This window comes from Chenopodium quinoa, unplaced genomic scaffold, assembly GCF_001683475.1.
Source record: "Chenopodium quinoa cultivar QQ74 unplaced genomic scaffold, ASM168347v1, whole genome shotgun sequence".
In the NCBI taxonomy this organism is placed as follows: Eukaryota; Viridiplantae; Streptophyta; class Magnoliopsida; order Caryophyllales; family Amaranthaceae; genus Chenopodium; species Chenopodium quinoa.
The window spans coordinates 7,358,006-7,370,041 of NW_018745000.1; the positions used below are offsets into that span (position 1 = coordinate 7,358,006).

The following is a 12,036-nucleotide window of genomic DNA, read 5'->3' on the forward strand; positions in this document are numbered from 1 at the left end:
ATTTGAGTAATGTTTAGCATTCGAATATGGTCCGTTTATTTGAACATCAGATAAAATTCGCTCCGTTTGTGTGATATACTAATAATTGCTAGTATTTTCTCTAATAAATTTCATTTCTTACATCATATTAGTCGAATTCAAAGTCGAGTTTGTGCAAGATCCAAGTCCGATCTACCTCCTATTGGGTTTTGAATCTATTTACTCGAATTCGGATTCAGATTATTTAAAACAGATTCGTATTGGACGTTTTCCTAGTAAGGATCAAGTCGGTTTCAACTCGAATTGAATTTGATAACTGAGCAGCTTTGCACATGTACTTTGACTAGTGAGTTATTTGGAATAATTACTTTAATTAGTGATGGGCCAACAGAGTAGACTCGTATTAATTAAGATCAAAACTTTGTTAGCAACTTAGAAAGTTAGATTCAATCAAATGAGCTGTTAAATTAAGATTTTCATTGACATGGAAATATTTTGTCCAATAAACACCTGTTGGTTACATCATATTGGACATTTTTGTCTTGTGATCTTGTCATCTCTAAATTCTGGTTTAATGTGCAAGCTATGCATGATGGTTACTAATACTTGTGTCAATTCGGGTATTCAGGTCAGGTTTGAGTTGGGCCAATGTGGGTCGGGTTAGTTTATATTGGGTTAATTCGGGTTAATAGCATTACCTATGCGGGTCGGGTTAGATTCGGGTCATGTTCGGATCGGGTCACGTTTGGGTCATGCATCCTATTGGGTTTGGGTCGGGTTCAGGTCGGTTCTATAACAGGTCAGGTTGAATTTAGGTCGGATTGATAACATGTGAGGTTAAATTCGGGTTTCAACGGATTATAACGGGTTAGGGTCATTCTCAGGTTCGGGTTGAGTTTGGTGCAATTTAATAATTTGCAAGTTTTATTCAAGTCTTCGGGTTCAGGTCCCAAAACCATGGGTTACAGGTCTCAGGTTGGTTTTATGTTGAGTCATATCTTGTCAGGTCAATATTTGATTACCATAGTTCTAGCAATCAGTTAGCTGGTAACTAATTGCTAAATGTATGGTAACAAATATTGACTAACTAAAATAGCGAACTGATTACTAGAAGTCTAGAACTATGGTAATCAAATATTAACTAGCTAAATAAAGATACACTTTGTGTACAATAATTAGGGAACATATGCTTAATATATTCTAACACTTATAAATGAGCAAATAGCTATAATTTGTCTGAGTAAGGATTAAGAAGTAGTATGTATTGAACTATTGACTATTGAACTTTCCATAGAGTCATAATAACTCGTTTGCACAAGCACACAAATGACACATCTTGTCATTTATTTCATATAATATTATCTTATATTCTTATTTGCGCAGCGAACATCTTACTCTTAATAGAAATAATTTAGAAAGGAGTATGTAACTATATATTAATAGGTGGTATAAATTAAATTTGAAATCGGTTCAGGTCAATAACAGGTCAAGTTGAGTCCGAGATGAGTCAAGAATATGTCGGGTTTTAATTTGGGTTGGGTCAATAACAAGTCAAGTTGAATTCGGGTCAGGTTAGTAATAAGTCGGGTTACATTCGGGTTTTGACTGGTTAAAACAGGTTTGGGTCAATTTCGGTTCATGTCGGGTTAGGTTCAGGTCTTTATAGGTTATATTCAGGTCGGGTTATCTCCAGGTCAGTTCATGTTCGGGTTCAAGTCTCAAATACTCAGGTTTTGGGTCACCATTTTTCCGGATTCAAACAGGTCAGTTCATAATCGGATTCAGGTAAAATTTTCAATTCGGGTCAACTTTTGACAACTCTAGTTACGCACTTACGTTTGATGATATTACAAGATTATTAAAGAAAAAAAAATTAAAAACTAATAATTAGATGTCATATATATCAAATATTAAGTCAATGGAGGAAAATGGGAATATTTGCTTTGTAAGTTAATATTGTACTCTTGGTAAAAAGAAATATTACTTCTGTTTCTTATTATTTGCAACAAAAGAGTATTATTTGTTATACAAAAAAATTCGCTTTGTTGCAGATAATAAGAAATGTAGTAGTAATAGTTTAGATATTATTGAAAATAAGAATAGTTACATATGAAGTATGTACATATGACGAAAAATGTGTTAAAAAAATATTAATGGAAATAAAAAGAGTTGAAATGTAACCAATAAATGGGACCAAGTAACCCAGGTGTGGCCAATCTATGAAACTTTGTGAAAAAGAATAAAGGAACATAATTTTTACAATTTTCAACTTTATTTTAATTTTTTTTCTTTTAGTAATAATTAATGAGAAATTGAGAATTGATTTAATTTCAATGAAAGTGTTGTAATTCAATGAAAAAGGTTGGTCTTATAATTCTTTTTCGTTTTGGTGTTTTTTTTTTTTTTTTTGACGGGGAGGTTGGTCTTATAAATTTAAAAGTACATGAAGAAAATAAAAATATTTCGGAAAAAGTAAGCTTGGGAGTTGAGCCGACAATCTCTAATGAATTTTTTTCTACGTTCCAGATACTTCAAGAACCGATTCCATGTGTTTGGTGCTGGGTCCTGAATATCTTTAGATCATTTGTTATGTTTTATGTTGGGACCAAATAATTTTAAGATTTTTTTAGCTGCGTTTTTGTAGTTGATCCTGAGTTTGATGTTTTTCTTTTACATTAATACATAAAGTTTTGTATTTGAGCATGTGCAATTTAGTGTTAAAATCTTTCAGGAATACAGAAAAATAATTTCTTTATGTTTGCCTAAGAATAGGGTCTACCACAAGAATATTAATTTTATCTTTATATTTGCCTATGAAAAAAGCTTTGTAACAAGAATATTTGGGGTGAAAATTAAACCCCTCTCAGTATATCACAGAGGTGAAAGGAGAGTCTATGATTTCACGTCTTCCAACAAACTTGTACAATCTTGATTCTTGGTCAAATAACAGGTACTATACTAATGTTATTAAAAAGTATGCCAAATTATATATAAATGAAATTTGTTTTACATTATAGGAAAATTATGCTCTACTTAACCCCTTAAGTCCTTAACCCTAAAACCATAACCGTACAACCCATGTTCACATATAGCGAACATCCTTCAAATGATTTACTCCCTCCGTTCCTTTAAATGTTGTCACTTTTGAAGGAAAATCACGGGAATTAAGATGGAGAATGTGAAATAATAAAAGTATATGGGAAAGTGAAATTCCCAACCAATAAAGTAATAAAAATAATTAAAGTACATGGGAAAGGAAAATTGAAAGATTCAAGAGTGTAAAACATTAAATTAGTCAATAGTTGGCACAATTTTTATACCAAATGTTAGGGTAAATTAGGAAGAGAATTTAATAAGGACAATGAGGATATAAAAGTCTTTTTTTATGTATTTTAATAAATATGAAAACATAAAATGTGACAAACATTTAGGAGCGTCGAAAATGGCAAAAGTGTTGATAAAAGGGAACGGAGGGATTACAATTTACAGTTCACCGATCCTCGTTAAGACATTAACGCATAACATGTTATTAAAGAATATTGTAATTGTCAACAACGGTAGAAATGTTGTTCGAATATAACGTGAAGTGGGTAGTAATATGAACGGGTTCCTTAATTATTATCTTCCTTACATAATACTGTTTAACAATTTATACACCTTTTTTTTTTTTCCTTCTTACTGTAACTAACTTCTCGTGTATTACTCTGTAGTTTATGCTTTAATTCCTTTTCTTGTTCTTATGTGAATAGAGTAGGAATTTCCTTTCACACTTAGCAGTGAGATTATATACTAGTTTATTTCTCTAATAGAGTGGAGCGAGCATGTATATGTGAACTCTTTTTAACCAAGGTATCATAATCTAGTCATAACTCAATTTACTAGTTAACGAAGTGAATTGCTATTCGTCGCTCCCATTATACAAGGCGACGCTTTCATTTTAATGTGAAGTTACCGTTTTTTCCTTGTGCGAATTTGGGTTTTATAAGGCTCTACCACTTTGTCACATAGTTTCCCGAGCATTTGAATATTATTCCCGAGCACTTTGACCCACCACTTGCCTTAAAAAAATCCCGAGTCCGAAAATTCCTAGGCCCACCACCAAAAATATTAAATTTTCTAAAAAAACAAAAATTATCAAGGTTTACTGACGGGTTTTGGACGATGAACGACGGCGACGATCGTACACCGGAGGCATTTTCGGAAGAATCTGTAAGTCGTAGAAATTTTTTTTTTTTTTGAAAAAGGGACATCCGAACAAAAAATCCGGATCTTCCATGAAGGATCCGCCTAAAATTTCCGTATCCACCGATTTTTTGGGCGGATGTCCCTTTTTCATTTTTTTTTTTTTTTTAATGTTATTGATTATTATTATTGTTGTTGTTGTTGTTTTGTATTATTATTGGTGAGCATAAATTGGGTTGCGAAAAAAATGTGGTTTGCAATTGTTATTAATATTGTTATTATTTGTTATTGTTATTGTTATTATTAGTTATTTTTGTTAGTATTAGTTTATGTTAATATTAGTTAATGTTAGTGTTAGTTAATATTAGTTAATGTTGTGATATTAGTTAATGTTAGTGTCAGTTAATTTTAGTTAATGTTGTGAAATTAGTTAATGTTAGTGTTAGTTGATGTTAGTTGATGTTAGTTAATATTAGTTAATAGTAGTTATTATTATTATTATTATTATTATTATTGTTATTGTTATTATTATTATTACTATTGTTATTATTGTTGTTGTTTTATATATATATTGTTATTAATATTGTAATTATTATTATTATTATTATTATTATTATTATTATTGTTTTATAAATATTGTTATTAATATTGTAATTATTATTATTATTGTTGTTGTTTCAAAAAAATTGTTATTAATATTGTAATTAAAATACTAATAATGGAGTGTTTTGTTTGTTTTCTTTTATGTTTATAGGATGCGGAATTTGAAGACGGCTGTGACGGTGTGAATTATAGTGCTCATTTTGTGACGGACACGCATTTTTCAATGTTTAAAGATGCAGTGAGATGGGCGGATGCTGTTTCCATAAATCTTGGATTTGTTTTGGTTAAGTCGTCGTACAACAAAACTAGAGATGGGAGGCCTTATCGGTATTTGAGATAAGATCGGGGACGAAAGAGCAAGCCGAGAGATTTGGAGGGCGCTATTCGAAAGGACACAAAGACCAAAGCTAATGGTTGTCCTTTCTACATCAAGATATACTACGAGTTTGTCACCGATAGTTGGAAGATCCGGGCAAAAAATGATGCAACTGAGACCCATAACCATCCAATGATTGTGTATCAGGAGGGTCATCGTAAAATTAGTAAGTTGAGCCCGGATGCGAAGAAGGTTGTGCGTGACATGACGAAGTCCAAGGTTGCACCACGTAACATCATGGCGACTATTGCAGAGCAATTTCCTGATGATCATCCAAACATCAGACACATTTACAACTGCCGGAATGACTTGAGAACGGAGATGTCTGATGGGAGAGGAGTTAAGCAATTTCTTCATTTGGCGAGACAGAGTCAGCATCTTTACTGGGTCATGTCTGATGATCTCAGCGTTCTACAACATGCCTTTATATTGCACCCAGTCAAGGTAGACATACTACGGACGTACCCATATGTGATCGATATGGATTCCACTTACAAGACCAACCGATACGGGATGCCGTTCTTTGAGATAGTTGGTGTGACACCGACAAATCAGAATTTCCTCGTCGGTTATGTGTTCATGCGCAACGAGTGCACAGCAAGCTATCGCTGGGTTTTGCAGAGACTGAGAGAGTTGATTGGGTATGATAAGGAACCGTCGGTATTTCTGACAGACCGTGAGCTTGGGCTATGTGCGACATTGAGAGAAGTGTTTCCAGGAACCAAATCAAATCAATAATAAACCACAAAATTGGCAACATTACAACACAACAACAACAACAACAACAATAATAACAATGGTAATAATACTAATAACAACAACAATAATAATAATATTCCCAACAACGATAATAATAATAATAATAATAGTACTAACAATAATAATTTCAATCAATTTTTTTATAAAATTTTAATCACGAAAAAATACATAACAATAATACATAACAATAACAATAAAAAAAATTAGATTAGTAAAAAAAAATACATATCAATAATTACGAGGGAAAAAAAAATTCAAAAATTAATAAAAAAACATATACATAACAATAATACATAACAATAACAATAAAAAAAATAAAATTATATTACTCAAAAAAAAAATACATATCAATAATCACGAGAAAAAAAATTCCAAAATTAATAAAAACCATATTTGAACACATATTAATCACGAAAAACACACAAAAAAAAAAAAAAAGAAAAAAAAAAGTTAAAAAAATTCGAAAAACCCAGACTTCCACCTGAAAAATCCAGATGTCTAGGGGAACTTCCTGTAAAAAAAAATGAGGGTTTGGGCTTTTTTTTTTTTTTAGAATTAGAATGATAATCATAGCCGAAAGTGAGTAAAATGCTATTGAAATATAAGTTATTGTTTTTATTCTGTCAAATCTTTCCAAAATATTTATACAAGTATAAAATTATTATAAAATATTTGTATGCATAAAAATATATAATTATTATTTACTAAGAAAAATATGGGGGCTTACAATCTACCCCTCTTAAAAGAAGTTTCGTCCTCGAAACTTAACCCAAAATCCATAATTTCTTAAAACTATTACGTTTTGTATTGCTGTAAATTGCTTGTTTCTCAATCATATATACCTAACAAACTCGTACTTAGTCATATGTACTTTATTAGCATGCAAACACAACAATACTTGGCAATAATAAGCAAGATCATGTAAACTTAAAACAATAAATGGCATAAATGAGGTAAAACGCGAAATCACACTGTATTCTACCCCTCTTAAAAGAAAAGAGTTACGCCCTCGTAACTCACCTCATCAAATAACTCGGGGTATTTCCTTCTCATCTCTTCTTCGGCCTCCCAAGTGCCCTCTTCGTACTCATGCTTAGACCAAAGGACCTTCACTATCTTCACATCTTTGTTCCTAGTACTTTGCACTTTGTGATCTAGGATTTTCACTGGTCTTTCTTCATATGTCAAAGACTCATCTAGTTGGATCGTCTTTGGTTGCAACACATGGGTTTCACTAGCACATACTTCTTCAATTGAGAAATGTGGAACACATCATGCATTTTCTCGAACTCCATTGGCAAAGCCAACTTATAAGCCACTTTTCCCACACGTTGAAGAATTGCATATGGCCCCACATACTTAGCACTTAGTTTCCCCTTTTGCCAAACCGCATCACGCCTTTTGTTGGTGAGACCTTTAGAAAGACCTTATCCCCAACATTAAACTCATCATCTCTTCTCTTCAGGTCGGCATAACTCTTTTGCCTATCTTGTGCTGCTTTAATTCTTGACTAAATCAATCTCACCTTGCTCACCATATCCTCAATGAAATCTGTTCCCAAAGTTACACGCTCACTGCAATCATTCCAGCACACTGGGCTTCTGCACTTTCTTCCATACAATGCTTCAAAAGGTGCCATCTTGATACTCGTGTGATAACTGTTGTTATAGGAGAATTCAATCAAGGGAAGGTTATCTTCCCAACTCCCTTGAAAATCCAAGGCACAAGCTCGCAACATATCTTCCATGGTTTGGTTGGTTCTCTCAGTCTGGCCATCCGTCGCAGGATGAAAGGCAGTGCTCATCTTCAAGGTAGTCCCAAGGTTTTCTTGCACCTTCTGCCAAAACTTAGACAGGAATCTCGAATCCCTGTCCGACACAATGTCCTTGGGAATTCCGTGCAAACGAACCACATTCTTCACATAAGTACTTGCCAATTGCTTCTTTTTCCAGGTCTCCTTGATTGGAATGAACATCGCTGACTTAGTAAGTCTATCTACAATCACCCAAATTGTGTCATTCCCACTCCGAGTCTTTGGTAATCCTGTTACAAAGTCCATGGAAATAGAATCCCATTTCCATCCTGGTACCTCCAATGGTTGCACTTTCCCCATGGGTCTCTTGTGATCTATCTTCACCTTCTGGCATGTCAAACACTTAGACACGAACTCAGCAACTTCTCTCTTCATATTCGGCCACTAGTAGAACTCTTTCAAATCCTTATACAGCTTATCTCCCCCAGGGTGAACTGAGTAAGGTGTGTTATGGCACTCCTCCATGATTCTTCTTTTTATATCCTCACACTTCTACGGTATGCACCATCTCTCCTTGTATCTCAGACTCCCATCCTAATGAATCTTGAATTCGGTCTCTGCGCCGCTAGTCACTCTATCCCTAATCCACTGAAATGACTCATCCTCCCTTTGTTTTTCCTTAATCTCCTCGAATATGGATGGTTGAATCTTCAAAGCACTCAATATTTCTTCTAACTCTCCTTGACGAACGACTTCAAGGTTCAATCTCATCATCTCCTCACACAATTCATCATCCACAATCAAAGCATTAACATTATGACTCGACTTCCTACTAAGAGCATCTGCAACAACATACGCCTTTCCCTCATGATACTGGATGTGTACATTGTAGTCTGTGAGGAACTCTAACCATCTACGTTGTCGCATATTCAAGTGATCCTGGGTGAAAATTGTATTTCAAGCTTTTATGATCTGTAAAAATCCTACAGGTGACACCATAAAGATAATGTCTCCAAATTTTCAAGGCGAACACAACAGCTTCAAGCTCCAGGTCGTGTGTAGGATATTTAACCTCATGTGTCTTCAATTGTCTCGATGCATAGGCAATCACTCTCCTATTCTGCTGCAGAACACATCCCAGACCATGCTTTGAAGAATGGTATACCTCGAATCCGTCTCTCCCATCGGGCAACACTAGTACTGGTGCAGTGGTTAGTCGCTCTTTCAGGGTTTGAAAAGCTACTTCACAACTTTCGTTCCACTCAAACTTAGTTTGCATCTTCATAAGAGCAGTCATGGGTCTGGCTATTCTCGAAAAGTCTTTAAAAAACCTTCTATAATACCCAGCTAATCCTAAGAAACTACGGACATCAGTCACATTCTTAGGAGTAGGCCACTCACTTACTTCCTTGATCTTGGCAGGATCCACCGATACACCCTCCTTAGAAATGTAGTGCCCTAGAAATGCAACCTTTTCCAACCAGAACTCACACTTTGAAAACTTGGCATACAACTTGTTACTTCTAAGAGTTTCCAGAATGGTTCTCAAATGTTGAGCATGTTCCTCCTCATTCCTCGAATACACCAATATGCCGTCAATGAACACAACCACAAACTTATCTAAGTATTTATGAAATACTCGGTTCATCAGGTCCATGAATATGGCAAGTGCATTGGTTAACCCAAATGGCACGACTTTAAACTCGTATGCCCATAACGAGTTCCAAAGGTTGTCTTTGGAATGTCCTTATCTGCAACCTTCAACTGGTGGTACCTCGACCTCAGATCGATCTTTGAAAACACACTCGCCCCCTTCAGCTGATCAAATAAGTCATCTATCCTCAGTAAAAGGTACTTATTCTTCACGGTCACATTATTTAACTCTCTGTAATCAATACATAGCCTCAAACTCCCATCCTTCTTTCTCACAAACAAGACTGGTGCTCCCCAAGGTGATGCACTAGGCCTAATAAACCCCTTATCCAATAACTCCTGCAATTGAACTTTCAGCTCACTCATCTCAGCTGGTGCCATTTTATAGGGCGCTTTAGAAATAGGTGCAGCTCCTGGAATTAAGTCAATGGTAAACTCAACTTCCCTTTTAGGTGGCAACCCTGAAATCTCATCCGGAAAGACATCTAAAAATTCGTTCACAATGGGCACATCCTCAATCCGCCTATTCTCACCCTTACTCAAATCTTGGACACAACAGAAGTACAATGGATACCCCTTACTTACCAACTTCTTAACCTTTAGAGCAGAAATGATCCCAATGCCTTTCGGCTCCCCAAAACGTCTATGGGACACCGTCTTACCCAAAGTATCACTCAGGTGCACTTTCTGTATCTCACAGTCTATCTTAGCCTTGTATAAACTTAGCCAGTCCATTCCCAGAATGACATCTAAGTCCCCCAAGTTGAACTCAATAAGATTTGGTGGAAAAACAGCTTCTCCTATTTTCAAAGGCAAGCCTTTGAATAATCTATTGCAATGAACAAGTTTGCCAGTAGGCAGACTGACCAACATATCGACATGACTCGACTCAGATAAGTTTAATTTGCGCACAACAGAAGTAGAGATGAAATAGTAAGTTGCTCCAGAATCAAACAAGGCTTTGACAGAAACAGAGTGAATAGAAAAAGTACCAGTGACTACATCTGAGGACCTTTCAGCCTGTCCTTTGCTCATCATAGACAAACACCCGGGAGTGTTGCTCTTTCCTTGGTGACCATTGTTGCCATTGCCTGAGTTTTTGTTGCCATTTCCAGGTCTGTTGCTGCCATTACTGTTACCATTCCCGAACTTCCCAGTCTGACCATTGCCTCTACCTCCCTGGTTATGAAAGTTGTTGGGCCTCTACTGGGTGCTCCCACCATTCCCACCGTTTCCTTGTTGGTTCTGCTTGGTGTAACACTCATACTCCCTATGCCCCTTCTTATTGCAAAACCTACAAGTCACCAAATTTCCTTCACAGTCTCTTCCAGGGTGGTTTCTCCTACACCTTTGCAGTTGAACTTCCTCTCCCCATTGTTAGCAAATCTGCTAACGTTCTGGTTATTCCTCTCAGATGAGCCCCCATTCTTAAACCTTTTGAAGTGACCCTGGTTTTTAGAGTTCCTAAAGTCCTTCCTCTTCTCTCCGACCTTAGTACTCTCCTCCACATCCCTAGAATTCAAACGGTACATGTGTGCAGCTCTCTCATACACCTTATCTAGGGTCTTGAAGACTTTCCCAGCTAGGTCTTTCTGCAACTGTTTAGTCAAACCTTGCTCAAACCTCTGTGCCTTCAATTCCTCAGTCGGGACAACCTCAGGGGCAAACCTAGCAAGGGTCATAAACCTATTATAGTATTCTAAAATCGACATTCGGCCCATCTCTAAGTTAATGAACTCTTGAGCCTTCTGCTTCTTCAAAGATGGGGGGTAAACTTATCCCTCAATTCAGTTTTAAACACTTCCCACCCAAAGTTTGGTTTGTCCCTAATTATTTCAGCATTACCTCTCCACCATATATCGACCTCATCCTTAAGGTATATAGCAGCTTGGTCAACTTTCATACCCTCAGGACAATTCAGTGCCACAAATAGCTTATCAAACTCTCGAACCCAGTTTTCCAAGAAGGTAGGATCGGCACCTCCCTTGAAAACTGGTGGCCTAACTTGGGCCAACTTCTTGAACATCTCAGCATGGGGATCAAGTTGGTCAGCTCGATTCTGATTCAAATTTTCAGCCAACATGCGGATGGCCTCAGCTAATGCAGCATTATTTTCCATTCTAGTTCTACGCCTGAAAGAAGGTAAACGTATACTCTAGCTTAAACAGAATTCAAAAATCGTGCGCATATATTCATTCAATCACAATATGACGTTTTATCACATAAATTGGTTCAAAAGGGTACTTTGGACTTTGCACCCCTTCGTCCCAAGCAAAATCGAACAATAATAGCACAATACACACGCAGGAATAAATAAAGTTAAGAAAAGTAATCCCCATCCCGCGCTACTTTTACTCAACTTAATCATAAACAAGAAATTTCCTCAAAATTATATGTAATCACAGAACTTATATTGGTCTTGAATCAAACATATTATCAGAAATGGAATCCTAATAATAGAATAATAACTCTTAGTATATCTCCAATAAAAGTATTAATCTCAATCCATAACTCTGTAGCTCTAGCTACTAATTAAAATTCAATAGTCAAAGTCAAAACTAAGTGAGGTTCTAATAACCATTATTGATAGCAAAACCTTACTAATACTAGCTATACTCTAATAAGCCTAATATTTAAGGGGCCATATTAGAGTTCTTGTCTTTCTCTTCCTCATAAGTATTAGTATCAAAAATAGGGTCATTCTCATCTTCGGAGTCCTCAATAACAGCTT

At 35.8% G+C, this 12,036-nt stretch overlaps 1 protein-coding gene across 1 annotated transcript; it reads left to right on the forward strand.

The window, feature by feature from the left end:
* The first annotated feature begins 5,272 nt into the window (after positions 1-5,272).
* LOC110707618 (protein FAR1-RELATED SEQUENCE 5-like) lies at positions 5,273-5,878 on the forward strand. The gene has a single exon (XM_021885644.1). The coding sequence runs from the start codon at positions 5,273-5,275 to the stop codon at positions 5,876-5,878; it is 606 nt and encodes a 201-aa protein (XP_021741336.1).
* Positions 5,879-12,036: the final 6,158 nt, after the last annotated feature.